Source organism: Pseudophryne corroboree, chromosome 11, assembly GCF_028390025.1.
Source record: "Pseudophryne corroboree isolate aPseCor3 chromosome 11, aPseCor3.hap2, whole genome shotgun sequence".
NCBI classification, from domain to species: domain Eukaryota; kingdom Metazoa; phylum Chordata; class Amphibia; order Anura; family Myobatrachidae; genus Pseudophryne; species Pseudophryne corroboree.
This window is the reverse complement of record NC_086454.1, coordinates 262,937,493-262,962,219: the sequence shown is the minus strand read 5'-3', so window position 1 is coordinate 262,962,219 and position 24,727 is coordinate 262,937,493. Positions and strand designations below refer to the sequence as shown.

The following is a 24,727-nucleotide window of genomic DNA, read 5'->3' as shown; positions in this document are numbered from 1 at the left end:
ATCCAGATGGATGCTTGATCTCTACTATTATGCTTAATAATCCAACTCTTGTTACAGGAGGCAAATTTTTTTCCATTTCTCTAAGTCTAGTGTCCCTTCTGACGGAAAACCTGCTCTTTTGAAAATTTTACTTATTCCTTTCAAAGCTTTCCTGCCCTCCCTGTTACTAACAATATCCACGGGTTTGTCGGGCCCTGACATCTTTACAGACCGCGCTCCCATGCCTGGGTGAACGTGTGCGGAACCCCTCCTGATGTGGTATTTTAGTAACTCCTTATGAGGGACTTAAAATCTCCTTTTAAAGCTTTTCTTACCCTCCGTTACTAACAATATCCACGGGTTTGAACCCATCCTGATGTGGTATTTTAGCAACCCCATTTGAGGGACTTAAAGTCTCCTTTTAGAGCTTTCCTACCCTCCCTGTTACTAACAATATCCACGGGTTTGAACCCATCCTGATGTGGTATTTTACTAACTCCTTATGAGGGAATTAAAATCTCCTTGTGAGACGCTGACTCTGAAGAATCTCTTCTATCCTTGTACCTAAAAAGCTCCTTAAATCCGTCTGTGGACAAATGACATGGGTTGTAGTGTTGTCCCTTCCTCCCTGTGTTGGTGGAAAATCTGTTAGTACTGCTCCCCAAGTGAGACCTGCATAATAGATTATTTCTTCTGGATCACTGAGATGCGTCCCTAATATTTATTGTTAAGTCACTCCAAGGGTCTATCCCTCTGCCTATATAGACTCCTGTTTGTACCTTGTGCTCTTGGTAAACTCCCCACTATTCTTGGAATACGTTCACCTTGTGTCTCTTTCAGACAGTAGCTGTTCTTTATTACAGACCCAATCCTACCCTTTAACTGTCTTGCATAGGGACATACAATATATACAGTACAATGTGTGCAGCAGAATCTAGTTACTGACACTGGTTTCATTATTCAGCAGACACCCGACTCCCCCCCACCTTTTCAAAAGCATATTGACAGAGTACATACAACAGTGCAAGGATACAAAAACAAGGATGACAGTAAATGCTATATCTGTTATCTGTGTGCACGGCAGCTGTTTGAGGCTGCACGGGCACATGGGTCTTAGACCTGGGATTATGTGGTTCCTAGGCCAATAGGTTATGATGTTAGATCAATCATTCTCAATGTAATGTTCCAACAATTCCCTTTTTAAAATGACAACCTTTTGTACAATAAAATTCATCATAATTTTCCACATAACCAAATGAGACTTCAGTGCTTGTAATTGCCACCAATCTCGGTGCTACGGACCCTTTGTATTTTCTTAACACAACAACACAGGTATAAGATTTGCATACACCTCTTTGGTTATTTATCAATTCAAACTGGTTATCAGCATTAGAACATATCTTGGCCATGCGCCACCTTTATAAAACGGCTCTATTTTCTTAATAAACATGTATTAGTACTTTCACAATTTAAACGTTTTCTGCATATTTGATTAATTCCCCCTGTGCACTTGTGGCAAATTATCTGAAATTATTTACCCACAATTCAACAATATAACATACATGCATGGTACCTTAAAAAATTTCTTCTGACTGACACTGGGCTCTGTAAGATATTCTCTGACCTTCCCGACTGGACTTCCCCAGATTTCAAGAAACGCTGAGTTCAAGTGAGCAGGTAGAAATCTACACATTAAATCTCACTTACCGGTTTTTGTTATCAGCGGTTCCTGAAAGATCAGAGGATTTATTGCCAGTGGAAGAGATGCTGGAATATGCCGGACGATGCTCCCAAAATGTTAGGGTATGTTAACCTATTCAGGTCTGGTCTATAAACTCTCTGCAGTCATCAGTCAGAATTCTGTTTCTCTTGCAACCGGTTGGAGATCAGTGAATGAAAAAAGAACACAAGTTCATGTGTAACCTTAATCAAATCATAAAATGACCCCCTAAGGGCCATCATAGCTTTATTATTTATAGCTTGAAAACAAAGGGTTTATGCTTGCCAATACATTTAGCCAATCAGAATACACCATGTATGTCTTGAAAATACATCGATTGTCATACAATGTTAGAAGTGGCAACTAGGACAGCCTTGAAAATGGTTATTGTTTCGTTTATCAGTCTTTCGGACATAAACTCAGAAGATTTCTTTCAGCATTCTTCTCAATTAGCCTTGGATATATCTGGTGTTGCTTTGTCCGTCTTGGATACATTTCCAATACATTTAATGTTGCATTTGTCTTGTACAAGTCATGCCTTAAAACAAGATTATTCAGCAAATATAGTATTCTGACCAACTCAGCAATATTTTTCATAAGGACACATGAATTCATTTTGTGATTAACAGTAAATATCTTAATAAATGCGAAAAAGCGTGAATCAATATATATTTGCTATACTGCGGAAGCTCCTACACTATCAAACCCTTATAGCTATGTTTTCTGAAACTGATGTCGAATGTGATCATATAGTGATCACTGTTACCCAAAGTCTCCCTAACTTTAGTGTTTGATATAATGTCCACATTATTAGTAATTACTAGTTCCAGAGTAGTTTTACCCCTAGTTGGGTCCTGACTAATTGAAACAAGTAGTGATCCTTTAACATATTTAAGAACCTGTTGCCCCTAGCTTTAACACATGAATCGTTACTCCAATTTATATCAGGATAATTAAAATCCCCAATCACTAGGATGTCCCCCAATCCCGCAGCCCTTTCGATTTTCTGCAAGAGTTGTTCTTCCTCATGTATGCTTGTTCTTCTTCATGTATGCTAATATCCGGCTGTTTGTAGCACGTGCCTATGACTAGTTTTTTTTGCATCAATACCCCCACTTGAGATTTCAACCCATAGTGACTCCAAATTATTGCCAGTCCCATCATAAATAACCTCCTTTAAGTATGGTTTAAGAGATGGTTTAACATAAAGACATACACCTCCTAAACTTTGCTCGAGATTATTAATATCCCTCAGTCTGCTCTAGATCAGTTACCCGGGCTTCCAGGGCAACCGTTCGCACACAACTCGTGCATATGTATTCGCACTGGGTTGGCTGATCCAGGTGCGCATACATCTTGCACGACACGCACTGAGTGAGACATATTAACACCATATTAACGTGACCATTCTTTGCTATCTACTTTCTATGAATTACAGAATAAATACTTCATTTGCAATTTTCTTTACTTAAATCTAGATTTTATTTTGTTTTCTTTTGTCACCTCGCAGCTGCATTTACAGGTGCCATGTTTATTTTTACACTGTTATGGTGCCTAATAAATCTCTCTCTCTCTCTCTTTTCATATCATATTTTAACCCCAACCGTCCCCTCCCAGCCTAACCCTAACCGTCCCCAACTACCCCGCTCCCCCCACAGACTAACGCTAAACATCCCTCTTCCAGCCTAACCACCCCCCGCTAGCTTATCCCCAACCCCCCGCAGCTTAACCCTAACCTCCCCTTCCCCCGCAGCCTAACCCTAACACACCCCGTTACCTAACCCTATCCCCAGTACTTACCATCAGGATCCGACAGGATTCCACTGTCAGGATCCCGACTGCTGGGATCCTCAGCGCATCCCCCTTTATATAGCTAATCAGGATTGGACAAACTACAGGAGCAAATGACTCCTTGCGCTTAAGTATTTGTAGTACTTTACTGGAGTCCATATGGGTTAATCTATTCATTTAAAAAAATGCATTGTGACATCTATTATGACATCTATAATTTTGTTTGGCATTTTACTATATTCAATCCATATTAAGTACTATTTTCATCCCTAGGTTGAAAGGATTGTTGACAAAAGGAAGAGCAGGAAAGGGAAGTGGGAATACCTAATTCGATGGAAAGGTTACGGGAGCAGTGAAGACACCTGGGAGCCGGAGCACCACCTGCAACACTGCGAGGAGTTTATTGATGAATTTAATGGACTGCACTTAAACAGAGATCGGCGAGCCAAAGCTGGTAAGCTTTTACGAGGGGCCGTAGTGGACAAAATGCCCCACAGGTCATCTGACTCTGGGAGAGCCAGGGGAGCAGCACAGAAACGACGAAGGATACATTCCTTACAAAAACAGAAAAAGGTGTGTACTGCCAAATATTCCCCTGGAGACAGATCAACAAAGACCTTAACATACAGAACTACTCCCAGCGGGCTGCAGATTATGCCGCTGAACAAACCCTTGGAGAATGGGGACTCCGCTAGTCACATTGAAGACGAGCACTTTGAAAATGGCTCCGATCAGGGGAAAAATGACCGTAATGAACACAAAGTGAGACCAGGTTTACCAAGTGGAATGGAAGCCTGTGATTCAAATCTAATTAATGGAATAGGTACGTAATATACATTTGTTGTGCACGCTTCTAGGAATAATAGGCTTTTTAACAAGCAATCGGTGGTCTGGATTGTTGTACATTTAAGGAACAGAAAAGTCATGAGGTAGATTTGCCTTCACAATGAATGATTAATTACAGATGTGTCCTCATACTCAGTATGCCATGCAGCGCAAGATGCCGGGCGTGAGTGAGCCGCCAGGTCCTGTGTAAGTCTGCTAACACCGGGCGTCTTTTTATGCCAAAACTACATCTTAATTGCAACTCAATGCGGCTGGGATACACAAAGAGACTGTGCTGTTTAATGTGATATATGCCACTTGTATGTGTGTGACTGAGTCTGTATACGGAGCAGAACAGAACTTCTACTAGAAAAAAGCTGCGGCTGCTACATTGTAGTACAGGCCTGGCCAACCTGTGGCTCTCCAGATGTTTTGAAACTACACATCCCAGCATGCCCTGCCACAATTTTAGCATTCCCTAATAGCAAAACTGTGGCAAGGCATGATGGGACTTGTAGTTTTACAACATCTGGAGAGCCACAGGTTGGCCAGGCCTGTTGTAGTACATCTTGTACAGATAGAGACTCAGTCGCACACAGATACCCAAGTGTTATATATCACATTAATCAGCACAGTCTCCTTGTGCGTCCTAGTCGCATAGCGTTGCGACTAGGATGCATTTTCTGCAAAAAGGCACCCGATGCTAGAAGAGTCTCACGGGACTTGGTGTGCAAAGAGGGTCTGTTTGGCATGACTGCATCAAAGATGTGTGAGGACGCATCTGTACCTTTTTTTTAATAAATGTGTTTTTTCGTTTATGCATTGGGGAATTGTAATGCAGAGTGACCTTTTATCTCGTGGGCACATATTCAATTTGGTAGTATATGGTATAGCAACATTTTAGCGCAAGAGACAATTGACAGTGGCCCTCATTCAGCAGTGATTGCATTTGCATGCAGCTTTGCAAATGCGATCACTAAAAATGCAAATGCAGTAGGCAGTGTTAAGCACCTCCTTGCTTCATTTGCGATCCCAGCGCTTCAGCCGGTGTTGCAGCCTGGGATCAACATCATGACAGATGGTCGCGATGTTCCCCACAAACAAGCATCTGAGTAATCCTCCGCTTACTGAGGCTGGTCGTCTCAGGGGGCCTTGCAAGGCCAAGAATTCTGTGTCTTTAGGCGCAGACCTTTGCCTTGCCCCTCCCATAAAATGGGGGCGACACTCCCCCATTTCTGACAATGCTGCCCCCCCCTCCCGAATGCCTCTGCCTGCGATCACACAGGAACTTTTCTGCACATGCGCGCAACGGGGTCTGCACAGTTTCCAGATAAACTGGAAACTGCGCGTGTGATCGCACATGCGATCACTACTTAATGAGGCTCAATGTTGAAAGTCACAAAGTGGCTTAGCTCCAACTGTTCTGGTGGTTCTCTGCAGCTGTCCCTTGCAAGTGAATCGCACCCTTTGCCTTCAAATCAGCTATTGAGAAAAAGTGCTGGTATTTTTATGTTGTGGAAGTTTAGCAATAAATGAGTGTTATGTCCTCCTAAGATAAAAAGTACAGTTTTGATCCTAGAAAAATTATTCTTTTTTTTTTTTCTTTTTCTTTTTTTAGCATTTTTCCTTCATTTGGAAGGTTCATGTTAGTATTTGAGTATGTAGCTGTCAATAAAGGCACGGTACTAGGTCAAGAGGATGAGACAAGAAACAAACACTTGTTCCATTTGCACCTGAACATCATGCCATGTGCTTATTGGTGGATGCATCGGAGGCAGGGTCAAATGAGGGTCCTGTCTGTAACTAATGCCTTTAGCATTATTTAAATTGACACAAAAATCCATGAGCTTTCACAGCCAATCAGAGGACCTGTTTAAAAGACGGAAACTTTATCCATTGAGAAGATGTCACAGGATGTTTTGTAGGCGCGTAGTGTTGCCGGTACCTCACTATCAGCACCCACCTTACCCATCTCTAAGCTGATGAAGAGTTCAGCTTAAACATTTGCTGTCATCCCTGAGCTGCTCTTGCTGTAATTGAAGTGGGTTTGCCAGTCTGGTCATAATTACCAGAAAATATCATATTTACTGATTGCAAAATGAAACTCCCAGCCTTCAGGAACAATTACATTTTACGGAAACCTGAATAATGCATCGAGGGAGACCATTGCATTGCTGTGGCTTTGTGTTTACTAAACACTCAGAGTAACTATCTCTCCCTGGTCACAATTTTATTTTTTGATTTAATTATATGATTGAGGCATTCTTGCTAAGTGGAATTGGACCAGAAAAAGCTTCAGTCTGTGTACGACATCAATGCAATATTACCAAGGCTCTTGAAGATGCAGTGTCTGAAAATCTGAATATAATCACTGGTTATACTTTACAAGCCATTAATTTGGACAAACCGCTCGCAAAGCCAAACCACCAGACAAGTAAAAGTAATGTGAAACCATGATAATAAAACAGCCTTATTGCCTTTTACACACAGCGTCTGACTGCTGTGGTGCTTAGTTCCTTTGCTATGTGCAAGTAAGAATATAATATAATACAAATACCTTTACATTTCCACCTTCAAATAGCATCAAAATTCCAAAACAAACCTATCAAGCCATTATTTTATCAGAATATTTTGAAGTGAGAGGAATTTAGCAAATCTGGCGAAAACAATATTTAATTTGTGTTGACGGCATGTCCTGCAGATGTGTCCTCATACAACTAGCCTCAAGCCACGCAGCGTGAGATTCCTGGTGCGAGTGAGCCGCCAGGTCCCTTGTAACTCTGCTAGCATCGGGCGTCTTTTTTGCCAATGAGATGTGATTAGGACGCACCAGGAGACTCTGCTGATTAATTTCATATGCAACACTTGTATATTGTGTGTGACTGAGTCTGTATACAGAGCACAACGGAACTTGTATTGGAAAAAGGCTGCAGCTGCTACATTATAGCACTTTGTATACAGATTCAGACTCAGTCTGGGTACGCACCAACCAATATATTGGCTGTTCAATTGAACGGCCGATATATCGTGGGCGCGTCAGCAGTTGTGTAGCAGTGATATGTTTGTGAACATCGTCATTCACCAACATATCACGTCGACTGCTCAGCACAGCTGATGACCGATACATCTACCATGTGTATGTACACTTGAGCAGGGGCCGTTGGCGACTGACATCTCAACTGGGTAAATGCCTGCCCGTTTGTAACGTTAGGCACGACACATGGGGCTGACGAGTGGTAAGTGTTGTCGGTTCGGCCATTCGTCCTAGTGTGTACCCAGCATCAGTCACACACACATCTTCACGTGTCATATATCAAATCAATCAGCACAGTCTCGTGGTACATCCTAGTCACATCACCGGACCTGGTGCACTGAGACTGTTTTGGTGCGACTTCAGCAATGATGTATGAGAACACACCTGTATAATAATTTCCTCTTCAAGGGCAAAGTTCCTGTTGGCAAGAGTTTATACCGAGAAAATATAAGCCATTGTTATAGCATTAGGACAATACAAAAGTTCATGTTCCACAAGGTTCCTCAATTTTGCTTATCTAAATTTAATTAAAAGACGTTGTAGTCAGACAAAAAAGGGATGGTTCATATACAGTACTGCATCTGGTTATCTGCATTGCTCCTGACAAAGATAGGGTGATGTAGGCATTAATATAGGAGAAATCTATCAACAGGCACTGCTTCACATGTTGTAACTCATACAAGCCAGTTTCTGCCAATCATGGATCTGCCTGGGTGAGGATAGGTAGAAAAGGGAAAGTATCTGAGCTTAACGTCACTTACAGGTGATTTACCTCTGTTGCAAGAGATGATGTATTTGCTGATCATATCAAATAGATTTATTCACAGGTGTATAATTAATAAAATTCTCAACATATAAACTTAAAGACTGAAGTCATATTGGAACCACTGACATCACTATGGGGGTGAGGGGGGTGCCCTTGGCATGCCTTCCCATGAGGAGAAGCTCCTTTCAGTAGCATGCATATGGGGTGCACTGTTTGTTAAAAAAAAAGCCCCCTTGGATGGTGTACAGTGGAACTCCTCCTCTTTCCCAGTATCTTTTCCTGATTCTAGCTAGTTAGGTCAGTAGTGCTTATTTTATTCTATTTAATGCAAAGGTTAACCTTTTACTTTAATCCTGGAGGAAGCTGGATATGGGCTGGCTACCCGGACATACCATTATTATTACCAAACAGGAGCTGTACTGGCAGTGAATATTCAGACTTCCCACATTCTGGGCTCAGGATGAATCCGTATCATTCTTAATGCGCTGTGGGTCAACAGGCCAGGCTTAAGGGGAACCGGACCTGCTACTCTGTGTTCCATAGCTTGGAAACTACAGTACTTTACCTGCACCAATAGAGGCAAAATCTGAAAAACAGCTGGCCTGAGCCAAAACAGCAGAAAGACGCTGGCTTAATAGTCATGTTTCTGCTTACCCTGTATTTTGGTCACCAGTTATTAATGTGGGGGTTTTTTTTTCAGTACATTTTTTTTTTTTTTTTTTGAGTTCCTGCTCTAAATAAAATGATTTTATGACAAAAAGAAGAAGAAAAAGAATGGTCTAAATGTAAGAAAGTCAGTTTAAAAATATTGTCTGGATGAAACTATTTTGTTAGATGGGAGGATCATAATAATAAAGAAGGGGTTAAAAGACCAAGATCTTTAACAGGTATAGATGTGATAGATACAGCAGATGCTCTCGCTCAGAATGGGATTCTTCAGGTGCTGTGGAAAATTCCTCTAGCAGGAAGCAGACAGGAAATTTGAGTTGGGTAACAATTGATATTTGATTCAAAAACGAATGTAAAACTTTGGAAATAATTTAACAGTAAGAGTACGGTCTGAACAAAGGTCACTTTTTGAAGGACATAATTGCGAAAAAAGAAAGGTTATTTGCTGCATATCAGTTGACAGAAGATTTAGGAGCATATGTATCAATCTGGAAGAGAAATAAACTACCAAGTACGGATGCCAATCCTGGGCCGTTTTTTCAATCCCGGGATTGACACACCTGAGTCGGCACTGCAGTGCCACAGTCCTTAAGAAGGCAGGTGGTCAGGCGGGTTGCTGCGCTGTGTGACCTACATCACCTGCACACTGCATTCTTAAGCGAGCAGGTGAGCAGGTGGCCAGGAGCAGGTAAATGGGCAGGTGTGTGGCTGCACAGCGGGACCTACAGTACATCATGCAGCGCACTGCCACACAGCAACACAGGGGTGGGCAGGCGCAGGTGAAGGGGCAGCAAGAACGAAAATAGAAAGAACCTCTTTTGTTGGCGCACTCTTTTACAAAACTAGTTATGAGAGGAGAGTTCCCTTGTTAATGGTGATATCATAAATGATTTAAAACGTAACCTTTAATGGGTTTAAGCTAAAATAGTGTCTCCTAAAGAAAATAGAGAAATAGAAAAAGTGCTCTTAATGGTAGGGCAGCAGCCTATATTGTAATCTTAAAATATCAGTATATTAGTTGATAGTATATTTGTCTTCTACCCCCAATATTTCGAGTGGTAGATAGTGACCCAAATCCGGACCTGGATTGGACCTTATCTAAGCGCAACCTCAAAATTTGGACATGTAGTCATTTAAGTCCACCATTGCTGGACTATAAACATAGAGATATTACATATTTTTATAAATGGGCAGATCTATTATCCTCTTAACAGTGTCAAAGAATGTGCAGAAAAAGAAAAGGAAAAAAGATAACAGAGCTGAATCTGCTGTCAATGTTAGACTGGAGTGTCCCAATAATTCACACCTACTACACCGAGTATTCCCAGGTAGTCTCCCACTTGGTACTGGCTTGGCCCTATATTGTATAGCTTCCAAGATAAGACGAGATTGGGCACATGCAGTATGGTATGGTAGTCGATTGGTATTGTCGCACAAAGTTCTTTCTCCTGAATCGTTGATGAGAGTTCACGAAAAAAAGGAAGAAGAGGAGGGAGGGTTATTTTTAGGAAAGTAAAAGCAGGATCTGCTTTTGGTGTTAGGCGGTCAGTATGAGCCCCCACCAGTTGAAAAACTGCCGTGGGTTGGTATTTTGACTGGACCCTCAATGAGAGTTCCAGAAAAATAGATTAGAGTTGCTTAATTTTAGTTTAGGAGGGACCACAGTGGAGAGTACGCCCTCAATAGAACAATATAGTGATGAGGATAAATTGCTAGCAATGTGACACAATAATCAATATGGCACAGTGTGTCAGAAGAAAAAAGAAGCAAGTACTGTAGTTGTATATCACAAATTTTGTTACTTCAAAATGTATTTAATTGTATGAGTTCAAAATAAACCCATAGCAGCGTATCAAGATGGGCGCAAGATCAATAATCCAAATATGCTCAAAATAAAGCAAAAAATGCTGTCAGAAAAACCCTTAGACCTTAAATGAAAAAATAAAAAAGGTTCTAATCACAGTGTACCACAGTAATCAATATGATATAGAGTATCAAAAGAGATAAAAAAAAAACGAGATGTTTTATATCACAGATTTTGTTACATCAAAATATTTCACTGCATGAAATCAACATAAAAATAAACCCATAACATAGTGATAAGGATAAATTGCTATCAGTGTAACACAATAATCAATATGGCACAGTGTCAGAAGAGAAAAAAAAAGCAAGTTGTTTTATATCACAGGTTTTGTTGCTTCAAATGTATTTCATTGTATGATTTTAAAATATACCCATATCAGAATGGATACAAAATCAATAATAAAAATATACACGAAATAAAGCAAAAAATGCTGTCAGAATAACCCTCAGACCTTAAATAAAAAAAGAGGTTCTAATCACAGTGAACCACAGTAATCAATATGATATATAGGGGTCTATTCATGCAGCAGTGAAAAGCCCTTTTTTGGGTTAAACAGGGCTTTTCTCTGCCTACTGCAATTCACAGAGCGGGTTACCGTGGAGAAGTCTCTGACTTCTCCAGCGGTACCCCCGCTCTGTGCCTGAATCGCATCACCATACCTAGAAGGTGCGGAAAGCTCTGCTTTCCGCTTCTCCATGGAGTTCAGGTTCGCCATCTCAGGACGGCGTAGCCTGAACTGTAGTCCGGAGACGTCAGGGAAGCTCAATGCTTCCCTGATCGCTGCTCGGCACCTTGCGCTGGCTCCGCCCCCGACCTCCCAGCAGCCACTGCGTCCTGCCGGGAGGTCAACAAGCTACGCATGCGCTAAGGGACCCGCCGCTGGACTCCGCGCATCGCAGGGAGGGACCGCTGGAGATGACCTCACCGCAGGAGCCCCAGACAGCGCAGCGCATCGTCGGAAGGGTGAGTCTACATGAATTGCTACTTATTACAGCTATACATCGCATCGAAGCGATGCAATGTATAGTGATAAGTAGCAATTCTGTTTTCGTTTTCTGTATGAATAGACCCCAAAGTATTAAGAGAGAAAGAAACAAATTGTTTTATATCACAGGTTTTGTTACATCAAAATGTATTTCACTGCATGAAGTCGACATAGAAATAAACCCATGACAGTGTATCAGTGGACACAAAATCATTAATCCTAATGTACCTGGAATAAGGCAGAAATTGTTGTCTAAAAAAACCCTTCAGACCTTAAATAGAAAGAGAGAATCTAATAGATATGAAACTGATGGGAATTAAGATAATTAATTCCCAGTAAATTGACTGTAATTGACTAAGGAGGAGAAAGAAAAAATAAATTTAAAGAATGTATGTTCTTCGCTGAGGCAAAAAACAGTGTGGTAGCACACTTGTTACCGGAGAGGACAGGTGAGTGAAAGGATAAGCTCTCTTGTGCGGTGTGAATTGTCGGTCTGATACCGTTGGGTACTGCAGACACCGCACTTGCTAGCTGGGATTCCGCCGTCTCTGAGGAGAGAGCCCGTTGCGCTGTCCTATTGACAGCAGCGTGATGTCCGGCGTCTGATCCCCTGCCGTCGCCGCCGCCAATAACGCTATCTCTATGGAGGTGCGCTGGAAGGATCCCGCTGCTGCTGACCCGCCAATACAGGGAAACCACATTTCGCCTGCGTTCTCAGGATTGTTCACTTCATGTGTCTGTGTGTTCCCGGAGATGCTATATTTCGTCACCAGGAATAAGGGAGTGCATCCTGGTTGGTCCTTGCTGGTCTAGTATTTTGTACATGGGCGTCATCCTTACCGATGACATCTCAGCATTAGTTACTCTGGTTGCTAAGCAACCGTATTAGGTCATAACAATTTGCTATGAAGAATAGAAGGAATGAGACTGTGATTAGTCCCAATTATATATGTGTCATTGAGGAATTTGTTAATTTAATAAGATGATGTCTGCTCTAAAAGCTGGGGCCCAATAGGGGGAAAGGAATAAGAATAACTATGGTTAAAATAAATTATATTTGCCGTTGAAGGAGGTAACGGATAAATATTTAAAGCGGTCTCACTGATTACTAGGTTCGTAATCCGCCTGTAGGACTAGATATCATAATCCTGGTTTATTGAGATTATAGTACATAATGGGTAAAATAATTGCCAATGTGCATAAAAAGGTTAACGCCCATGCTGATTGTGAGGGAGAATTTTTTTTTGTGTACAAAAAGTGTACGAGTGATGTGCTATAAATTAGTATCTAGGTGTAGAACTTAGGTGATACAGGATGAAGTGAATGATGAGTGGTGTTAGGGGATATGTTTGAATAGAAATAGGATTGTACTGAAGTTAGAGTGATCTATGCCTCTCAGTGATTGCAGAGTGAGAGTATTGAAAACTTAGTGAAAGTGAATAGAGAAATCCTGGTTAGGGAGATATCTTGACCATTTGGTCAATATTGGAATCATGTGGTGCAATAGTGTACCAAACCAAAATGATGTGTGTGAGAAACATACTGTAACATAAACCAAGTGAAGTGCCTCATAGTAGAAATAAAGGGGGAAGGGAACTGGAGAAATGGGGTAGTGTCCTGTAGAATAAGATGGTAGGAGTTATATAGGAAGTGCAGATGTTGTGATAAATGAGTCCTCTGCCTGTAATAAGATGAGGAGTCCTCTGTGTTATAAGAGAGGTTATCATGGTATAGTGATACCTATCTACTAATAGTGAGTGACAACTGTTATACAGTCATAGTACATATTTGTTGGAATAAAAGAAGAAAAAGATAGGAGAAAAGGGCCCTAGGTAAGTATCAAAAAAGTGGAAAGAGAAAAAAGGTTAATCATCTCATTTGAGTCCTGTAGGTTTTAGACCTCCTAACCAGAAGGTCCAGTCACTTTCTTTTCTAAGGAGTTTGTGTGTTGCATTGCCACCCCTAATCCCCAAATATATTTGTTCAAGGCCAAACACCTTCATATGCTGGTAGAATCATTATGGTGTACATGGAAATGTCTGGCTACCAATGTTAATTTCTTCGTCTTCAGTAAATCCAAAGATGCATTGCGTATATTGGCAGCGTGCTCCAAAATCCGGTACTTAAGGGCTCTGGTAGTCATGGCCACATATTTCAGGTCACGTACAGATTAGGCAGTAAACGACCTTGCTGGTATTACAATTGAAATAATGTTTGATCATTAGTTTTTGCCCATATTTATCTGTCACTGTACTCGTTTTGAGGATATGTGAGCAGGCCTTACACAAACCGCAGGGAAATGTGCCGGTATCCTTATCCTGTCTTCTAGGATATTTAACAAAATTACTTCTTACCAAATGGTCTTTAAGATTTTTCGATCTGCGACAACTCATCTGAACCGTGGGTTCAAGATGTGTGGCTAGATCAGGATCCAGATGTAGGATGGGATAGTGTTTCTGTATTGCATCCCTCAATTCCTTCCACTCCTTGCAGAAAGTCCCCACAAATCTAAGTTTAGTATCTTTCTCCTTTCTCCTTTCTGGAGGATTTCTCATCAAAGATTAAGGTGTTCCTGTTGGTTTGTGTGACCGTTCTCTGTGCTCGTTTAAGTGACAGTCTGCTATATCCTTGCTCCATGAGATGGGTCATAAGTTCCTTACTTTGGGAGTTAAAAGATTTGTCTTCAGTGCAGTTTCTTCTTAAGCGGAGAAATTCACCCTTCTGTATATTCTCCAGGATAGGTGGAAAGTGTGAGCTTGTCTGTAATAATATACTGTTTGTAGCTGTGTCTTTACGAAACTGTTCTGTGGCCAACAACCCATCATCAGCCTTGTAGATATAAAGATCTAATATCCGGTGTGGGAAATGGTATGTGTGAGCCTGATATTAAGATTGTTGTTGTTCAATTCTGAGATGAATTCCAACAGGAGTTCTTCACTCCCATCCCACAGGATCACAATGTCGATGTAACGAAGCCAAGTTAACACATGAGAGGTATACCTGTCATTATTGTCCTTAAAGATACATTCAGCCTCCCACCATCCCAGGAAGAGGTTAGCATAAGTGGGGGCACAGGCTGCCCCCATTACTGTACCTCTTACCTGGAGAAAGAATTGATCGCAGAAGGTACAATAGTTTTTCCTGAGGACAAATTCCAAGAGATCCAACAAGAATTCACTGAATCCAGGGTTCTCACTCATTCTCAGGAAATATCTGGTAGCTGCTATACCTGTTTCGTGATTTATACTGGTATACAGCGCTTCTACATCTTGCGTGACCAACAGGTAGCTGTCCTCCATCTTGATATCGTGGAACTTCTTGAGGATATCCGATGTGTCCTTCAAGTATGATGGCAATGCAAGCACGTATTCTCTCAAGTGGAGGTCCAGGAATCTACTAGGTTGTTCTAGTAGACCCCCCAATCCTGAGACAGTAGGTCTCCCTGGAGGTTGATCCAGCTTCTTGTGTACCTTTGGTAAAAGGTAGAAAGTAGGAGTTTTGGGATTGGTCACTGACGAGTAATTCCACTCATGTTTAGTGATGATACCTTGATGGTATGCTTCTTTAATCAACCTAGTGTAGATTTGGGTGAAGTCCTCTGTGTGGTTGGAAAAAAGCTTGCAGTAACAACTACTGTCATTAAGTTGTCTGTATGCTTCTGTAATGTACATGTTTCTCGGCCAGAGAACAATGTTAGCCCCCTTATCAGAGGGTTTGATCACCACATCCTTCCATGTCTGGATTTCTCTAAGTGCTCTTCTTTCTACTGATTTTAGATTGGAGTTGCTGCATCTAGTTCTGGTTATGATCCTCTGATATATTATATCAAATTCTCGTGAAACCATGTTCAAAAATACCTGAATTTCAGGGTTTAGGTTATCCTGTGGGGAAAATGTGGATTTAGTTTTACAAGTTGGTCGTACTGAAATCCGACCAGATGATTCTGTGGGAGATACTCCTTGTAGGCTTTCAAGTATCTCAAGGGCTTCCTGTTCTTCTGTAGAGAGTGTGGAAATTTCTTGTGGCGTGGTCGTCATAACGGTATCATTATGTCGTGCAAGCATTTTTTTGAGCAATAGTTTTATTCCGAACAGTCTCAAATCCTTATTCCACGTGAATTTATGAAAAGACTCCAAAGGGGAGAAAGAGACACCCTTTTGGAGAATATCTATTTGTTCCTTGGAAAATATTTTGTCAGATAAATTAATTATCTGGAGGCAATCTGGAGGTGGGGCATTCATTTCATGTCCCATCTTTTTGTGATTTCCCCCCCCCCCCTCCTCTTCCTCCTCTTGATTTGTGCCTCCCCTTGTTCCGCTGACCTCTCCCTAAAAAAGTAGATTCACTGTAGCTGTCGTCAACGCCATAGGCTGGTTCCACAGAGTCTCTACATTCTTGTGAGGATTCTTCACCTGCAGATGAGTCTATTTCTGATGATCTGTAGTCTCCTTGCGGTTTTATGGATTGTAATGGGACTGATTATTCCACTTGAATATATTCCCCGAAATATAGTCTCTCTTATCTCTGCTAAATTTGTTCCGTTTTCGTTCGATAATGGTTCGTTCGCATTGGTCTAACTCCTTTTTATTGCGTTCAAATGTTGCCTGAAATGATGTGTCCTTCTCCCACAGTTCCAGTTTTTTTCCCAGTTCCTCAATCATTTTTTCACATTGGTCTAACACAAGATTGTCATGTTTGATAAGAATTTGTATCAGGTCTTGCGAGCACGTAAAAAGTGTGGCTTCCCATTCCATTTTTAGATTTTCTGTTGCTAAGGGAAAGGCAGGGAATATTTTAGGTCTTAGACCCATAGGGCTGATTTTATGTTTAGTATAATTAATTAGGGTTGTAATATCCCATGAAATTTGTGACCGTTTGTATAGAGCATTACGAAGTTTATGTAATTCGCCATTCCAGTTAGGGTCGGTACCCCCTTCCTGCAGTGTGCTAAGGAATGGATCACCCTCTATGTCAACTATTTATGTTTGTTAATAAGTTCATCTCTTAAGGAAAAGGTACTTATACCTGAGTTAGAGTGTCAATAAGCAAGAGTTAACTAGTATCGTGTAAATTAATTGGAGACACGGGGAAACAGATGGCCCTTTGTCCTGAGAATCAGACCGTGCAGGAGTCAGAAACTGAATCTAATCCGTATACGTAATTATGTACGGACAAAGTGGGGTGTGACTCCGCACTGGACAGTGAAAACATTTATTTCAAACTTTATAAGCAGGTGAAGGGGCAATCAGGTGTGTGGCTGCACAGCCTTACCTACATCACGCCGCACACAGCTGGACGGGCAATGTCTGAGCTGGGTGCTTCTGGTGCTCAGCGCTGCCCTGGCATTACTGCGCATGCGCAAATTAATCCCGAAATCCCAGGATTGGAGTCTCCAACCCCGGGATTGAAATACCGGCAATTTTAGACCAAAATCCCGGGATCCCGCTGATCCCGTTCCCGGGATTGGCCTCCCTACTACCAACCAATCGGCTCTTTTGCTATTTTATCTCTCTCCAAGCTTTGAAACATATTCAGCTTAATTCTGAAAGAACACACATCTGGGGAAACACCAGTCTAATGCTTAGAGACTGGAACTTACTGTATGTACTGATTCAGTGATGTAGAAATGCAGCCAGGTTCCTAAAGTCAGCTCAGTCATAGCAAGCATGTCTAATAGTACTGCACCTCCACTTGGAGATGGGGATCCCTGTGGAGACCCTGTGGATAGGAAAGCAGAGATCTCTTCAGAAGGCTATATGTTTCTTCAGGGATTGCACTGAAGCCTATGTTGTCATAAAGTCACTATCCAGAATCCTGAAACTATGAGGAGGAACTTTATAAGGATGGATGCGACAAGGAAAACAAGATACCCACTAAGAAGTATACATATTGAGTAAAAGGGCATAGAGTTCCTATGCGAATCTGGACACCATTGTTTCTTCAGCTAGATCAATAGCATCTTCATTGTTGGCTAGAAGATAACAGAAGCACGGTCTAAATATAGTTTCACTAATTTTCCATATGAAAGGACATTCCTATTTCGAGATAAAGTAGAGTAACTTTTTTCTCCAGAATGTTTTAGTATCATACAGTCTTTTGTATCAAAGATGGAGAGATGTTTTTTTTCCTATCCCCACTCCTCACATCTGTCGTTCAAAGATTGTAAAAATATTATTCCATGAATTAAATGCAATTGTCTGTTCCTTCTACCTCCAGACAGCTTTTTCAAGATCAAGCATTAGGGGCCAAATCAAAAAACTCATCAAGGACTATAGTCAAGATCAATTGGCTCTAACATGAGTTGGGAGCAGAATTTTGCATTTTGCAGACATATTCCATTAAAGATAAGTGGGTTTTAAAGATTATAAGAAATGGCTGCATGATATAATTTCAACAGTTTCCAAGAGGATACTGTCCAGAAAATGAAATGGCTCAGCAGAACTAGAAGCTCTACAAGTCTACAAAACGTATTCAAACCAAGGCTATTGCTCAAGTTCCATTAGATCAGAAAAACATAGACTTTCTTTCTAAAAAAAAAAAAATCCTTGTGTAAAAACATTCAGCAACCTTTTTTACTTTTCTGGACCATTCTACATGGATTCATTTAACTTTATTCTCATATCTATATGGTAAGGGGATTTTATCATGTTTATTGATCTTCAGTACACTTATTTTCATGTGCATTTGGCCATTCAAAAAAGATAACTGCTACGGTTCTGGATCCTGGGACAACACTTCCAGTGAACTTGTCTTTCAGCCTGGAACCCTCCCCAAGACCCTTTACAATAATACTTGTGACAAAAGTTGTGGCCTTATCTGGATGAAATACTGGCGAAAGTCACAACAGACCATAAAAACCAGGACATCACTGGTAATTACTTTTCTGCAGAGACTTAGCTGGACTATTAATAAACAACTCATTCCTTCATAAAAATACAATTTCTCTTACGTCCTAGAGGATGCTGGGGACTCCGTAAGGACCATGGGGTTTAGACGGGCTCCGCAGGAGACATGGGCCCTATAAAGAACTTTAGAATGGGTGTGCACTGGCTCCTCCCTCTATGCTCCTCCTCCAGACCTCAGTTAGATCCTGTGCCCAGAGGAGACTGGGTGCATTACAGGGGAGCTCTCCTGAGCTTCTCTTAAAAAGAATTTTGTTAAGTTTTTTATTTTCAGGGAGCACTGCTGGCAACAGGCTCCCTGCATCGTGGGACTGAGGAGAGAAGCAGACCTACTTAAATGATAGGCTCTGCTTCTTAGGCTACTGGACACCATTAGCTCCAGAGGGTCGGAACGCAGGTCTCACCCTCGCCGTTCGTCCCAGAGCCGCGCCGCCGCCGTCGTCCTCACAGAGCCGGAAGATAGAAGCCGGGTGAGTATAGGAAGAAAGAAGACTTCAAAGGCGGCTGAAGACTTCAGATCTTCTCTGAGGTAACGCGCAGCGGTAACGCTGCGCGCCATTGCTCCCACACGCAACACACGCAGCGGGCACTGAAGGGTGCAGGGCGCAGGGGGGGGGGCCCTGGGCAGCAATTATACACCTCTTGGTACTGGCTAATAAGATATATAGAGGCTGCGGAGGCACTATATTATAGAATCCCCCGCCAGTATAGAAAATTTGAGCGGGACCGAAGCCTGCCGCTGAGGGGACGGAGCTTGGTCCTCCAGCACTAACCAGCGCCATTTTCTCCACAGCACACTGCAGAGAAGCTGGCTCCCCGGACTCTCCCCTGCTGAACACGGTGACAGAGGGCAAAAAAGAGGGGGGGGGGGCCACTTTTTATTGGCGCAGTGAGTGTATGTTTATATAAAAGCGCTGTTTTGTCTGGGAATTTGGTTTCCAGTGTCAGTTGGCGCTGGGTGTGTGTACTCTCTCTCTGTCTCTCCAAAGAGCCTTATTGGGGAACTGTCTCCATATAGATATATCCATGAGTGTGTGGGGGTGTCGGTACGCGTGTGTCGACATGTCTGAAGCGGAAGGCTCATCTAAGGAGGAGGTGGAGCAGATGATTGTGGTGTCTCCGTCGGCAACGCCGACACATGATTGGATGGATATGCTGAATGTTTTAAATGCAAATGTGTCTTAATTACATCAGAGGTTGGACAAAGCAGAGTCCAGGGATAGAACAGGGAGTCAATCCATGGCTTTGGCTGTGTCACAGGGCCAGTCAGGGTCTCAGAAACGTCCCCTGTCCCAAGTAGCAGACACCGATACCGACACGGATTCTGATTCCAGTGTCGACTATGATGATGCGAGGTTACACCCAAGGGTGGCCAAAAGTATTCATTATATGATAATTGCAATAAAGGATGTTTTACATATCACTGATGATCCCTCTGTCCCTGACAAGGGGGTACACATGTTTAAGGAAAAGAAACCTGAGGTAACCTTTCCTCCATCTCATGAGCTGAACGCATTATTTGAAAAGGCTTGGGAAACTCCAGACAAGAAACTGCAGATTCCCAAAAGAATTCTTATGGCGTATCCTTTCCCTGCGCAGGACAGGTTACGGTGGGAATCCTCACCCAGGGTGGACAAGGCGTTAACGCGCTTGTCCAAAAAGGTGGCGCGGCCGTCTACAGACACGGCCGCCCTCAAGGATCCTGCTGATCGCAGACAGGAAACTACCTTAAAATCTATTTATACACATACGGGGGCCTTGCTCAGACCGCCAATAGCGTCGGCTTGGGTTTGTAGCGCTGTTGCGGATTGGACGGATACCTTGTCAGCTGACATTGATGCCCTGGATAGGGATACCATTTTATTGACCTTAGGTCACATTAAAGACGCAGTCTTATATATGAGAGACGCTCAGAGAGACGTTGGTTTGCTAGGTTCGAGAGCCAACGCCATGGCGATTTCTGCTAGGCGAGCCCTGTGGAACCGCCAATGGACGGGTAATGCCGACTCAAAGAAGCATATAGAAGTTTTGCCTTACAAAGGTGAGGATTTATTTGGGGAAGGTCTCGCGGACCTGGTTGCCACAGCTACCGCGGGCAAATCTACTTTTTTACCTTATGTTTCCCCACAGCAAAAGAAAACGCCGCAATATCAGATGCAGTCCTTTCGGTCGCATAAGTCCAGAAGAGGTCGGGGCTCTTCCTTCTTCGCCAGAGGTAAGGGAAGAGGGAAAGAGCAGCCTGCTACTGCTAGTTCCCAGGAGCAGAAGTCCTCCCCGGCTTCTACTAAATCCACTGCATGACACTGGGGCTCCACTGAGGGAGTCTGCGCCGGTGGGGGCACGTCTTCGACTCTTCAGCCACGTCTGGGTTCAGTCAGACGTGGATCCTTGGGCAATGGAAATCGTATCCCAAGGCTACAAGCTAGACTTTGAAGACATGCCTCCTCGCCGGTTTTTCAAATCGGCTCTACCGGCTTCTCCCCAAGAGAGGGAGATAGTTTTAGCTGCAATTCAAAAACTGTGTCAACAAGTAGTTGTCGAGGTTCCCCGGGTTCAACAGGGGAAGGGGTACTATTCAACCCTATTTGTGGTCCCGAAACCGGATGGCTTGGTCAGACCCATTCTAAATTTGAAATCCCTAAACCTGTACTTGAAAAAGTTCAAATTCAAGATGGAATCGCTCCGAGCAGTTATCTCTAGCCTGGAGGGGGGGGGGGGAATTTATGGTGTCACTGGACATAAAGGACGCATACCTTCATGTCCCCATATATCCCCCTCATCAGGCGTACAGGACTGTCATTACCAGTTTCAGACGTTGCCGTTTGGGCTTTCCACGGCCCCGAGGATTTTCACCAAGGTAATGGCGGAAATTATGGTGCTCCTGCGCAGGCAGGGAGTCACAATTATCCCATACTTGGACGATCTCCTGATAAAAGCGAGATCGTGAGATCAGTTGCTGAAAAGCATGGCGCTCTCCCTGAGAGTGCTGTAGCAACATGGCTGGATTCTGAATCTACCAAAGTCACAGTTGGTTCCAACAACTCGGCTTTCGTTCTTAGGCATGATTCTGGACACGGGACAAAAGAGGGTTTTTCTCCCAATGGAAAAAGCCCAGGAACTCCAGAACATGGTCAGAGACCTGTTAAAACCGAAAAGAGTGTCAGTCCATCAATGCACTCGAGTACTGGGAAAGATGGTGGCGACCTACGAGGCCATCCCCTTCGGCAGGTTTCATGCGAGGACGTTTCAGTGGGACCTTCTGGACAAGTGGTACGGGTCCCATCTTCAAATTCATCAGAAAATAAGCCTGTTCCTCATGGCCAGGGGGGTGTCTCTCCTATGGTGGCTGCAGAGTGCTCACCTTCTAGAGGGTCGCAGGTTCGGCATTCAAGACTGGGTTCTGGTAACCACGGACGCGACCCTCCGAGGATGGGGAGCAGTCACACAAGGAAGAAATTTTTAGGGTCTATGGTCAAGCCAGGAGGCTTGTCTACACATTAACGTACTGGAATTGGGGGCCATATACAACGGCCTATGTCAAGCGACCTACCGGTTCTGATTCAGTCAGACAACGTCACAGCTGTGGCTCATGTAAACCGCCAAGGCGGAACAAGGAGCAGAGTGGCAATGGCGGAAGCCACCAGGATTCTGCGCTGGGCGGAAAATCACGTAAGCGCTTTGACAGCAGTCTTCATTCCGGGAGTGGACAACTGGGAAGCAGACTTCCTCAGCAGACACAATCTCCATCCAGGAGAGTGGGGACTTCATCAAGAAGTTTTTGCAGAGATAACAAGTCAGTGGGGACTTCCTCAAATAGACATGATGGCGTCACGCCTCAACAAGAAGCTTCGGAGGTATTGTGCCAGGTCTCGGGACCCTCAGGCAGTAGCTGTGGACGCCCTGGTGACACCGTGGGTGTTTCAGTTCGTCTATGTGTTCCCTCCTCTTCCACTCATCTCAAAGATATTGAAAATCATAAGAAGGAAAAGAGTGCAGACAATACTCATTGTTCCAGATTGGCCTCCAAGGGCCTGGTATTCCGATCTTCAGGAAATGCTCACAGAAAATCCGTGGCCTCTTCCTCTCAGGGAGGACCTGTTGCAGCAGGGGCCCTGCGTGTTCCAAGACGACATGGCGGTTGAACACCGAATCCTAGCGGGGAAAGGCATTCCGGAAGAAGTCATCCCTACTCTGATGAAGGCTAGGAAGGAGGTGACGGCGAAACATTATCACCGTATCTGGAGAAAGTATGTATCTTGGTGTGAAGCCAAGAATGCTCCTATGGAAGTTTTCCATCTGGGCCGTTTTCTCCACTTTCTACAGACAGGAGTGGATATGGGCCTAAAATTAGGCTCCATTAAGGTACAGATTTCGGCCCTATCAATTTTCTTTCAGAAGGAATTGGCTTCTCTCCCAGAAGTCCAGACTTTTGTAAAGGGAGTGCTGCATATACAGCCTCCTTTTGTGCCTCCAGTGGCACCATGGGACCTTAACGTGGTGTTACAGTTCCTAAAATCTCACTGGTTTGAACCTCTTCAAACGGTTGAATTGAAATTTCTCACTTGGAAGGTGGTCATGTTGTTGGCCTTGGCTTCTGCAAGGCGGGTGTCTGAATTGGCGGCTTTGTCTCACAAAAGCCCTATCTGGTTTTCCATGTGGATAGAGCGGAATTAAGGACTCGTCCTCAATTTTTGCCTAAGGTGGTTTAATCGTTTCATATGAACCAACCTATTGTGGTACCTGTGGCTACGAAGGACTTGGAGGATTCCAAGTCCCTTGATGTAGTCAGGGCCTTAAAAATATATGTAACCAGGACGGCTCGGGTTAGGAAAACAGAGGCACTGTTTGTCCTGTATGCAGCCAACAAGATTGGCGCTCCTGCTTCTAAGCAGACTATTGCTCGCTGGATCTGTAACACGATTCAGCAGGCTCATTCTACGGCTGGATTGCCGTTACCAAATTCGGTAAAGGCCCATTCCACTAGGAAGGTGGGCTCTTCTTGGGCGGCTGCCCGAGGCGTCTCGGCATTACAGCTTTGCCGAGCGGCGACTTGGTCGGGTTCAAACACTTTTGCTAAATTCTACAAATTTGATACCTTGGCTGAGGAGGACCTCATGTTTGCTCAATCGGTGCTGCAGAGTCATCCGCACTCTCCCGCCCGGTCTGGAGCTTTGGTATAATCCCCATGGTCCTTACGGAGTCCCCAGCATCCTCTAGGATGTAAGAGAAAATAAGATTTTAAACCTACCGGTAAATCTTTTTCTCCTAATCCGTAGAGGATGCTGGGCGTCCGTCCCAGTGCGGACTAAATTCTGCAAGACTTGTATATAGTTATTGCTTACATAAGGGTTATGTTACAGTTTTGATCAGTCTCGGGCTGGTGCTGTTTTGTTTCATACTGTTTACTGGTTCGTATATTCCATGTTATACGGTGTGGATGGTGTGGGCTGGTATGAATCTTGCCCTTAGATTAACAAAATCCTTTCCTCGTACTGTCCGTCTCCTCTGGGCACAGTTTCTCTAACTGATGTCTGGAGGAGGGGCATAGAGGGAGGAGCCAGTGCACACCCATTCTAAAGTTCTTTATAGTGCCTATGTCTCCTGCGGAGCACGTCTATACCCCATGGTCCTTACGGAGTCCCCAGCATCCTCTACAGACTAGGAGAAAAAGATTTACCGGTAGGTTTAAAATCTTATTTTTCTAGATGTGGTAATAAATACCAGACAAAACAAGTTAACTTCTCAAGCTATTGTTCTTGGCACATCAAATGCAGACTCATTACTTCCACTACTTTATAGTAGTTTCTTCCTTGGCAATATGGCACATGTGCCATCCTTAGAGAACTATTGCTATAGGATCGCAACATCAAGTTGTCAAGGAACAATCAGAACTACCTAACAAGTGTCAAAAACTAACACTAAAGACACAAGGGTTGTAACTGTTTGATCCATTATTATGGGATGTAGAGCCTACCTATTCTTGAGGTTATCATAAAGGACATTATTGAGTAAAGAAAACATTCACATACCTATGTTGTAAATGTGAGGAGTATGGAAATCCACAGGCCAGTTGTGGCCTTCATAGATCATCTAGTGAGAGACAGAAGTGATGGAAGAGGTGGGAAAACTGTTATTCCTTTCTGTAATCCTTGTTGCAATCAAGGATAATGTAATGGTGGACTATTTGAACTA

At 43.2% G+C, this 24,727-nt stretch overlaps 1 protein-coding gene across 1 annotated transcript in view; it reads left to right on the top strand.

The window, feature by feature from the left end:
• Positions 1 to 24,727, top strand: part of CDYL2 (chromodomain Y like 2) — a 244,481-nt gene that overhangs the window by 175,969 nt on the left and 43,785 nt on the right. The window contains exon 2 of the mRNA XM_063945371.1: positions 3,764 to 4,313. Within this exon, the coding sequence (XP_063801441.1) occupies positions 3,764 to 4,313 (550 nt within the window). The remainder of the gene's footprint in view (positions 1 to 3,763; positions 4,314 to 24,727) is intronic.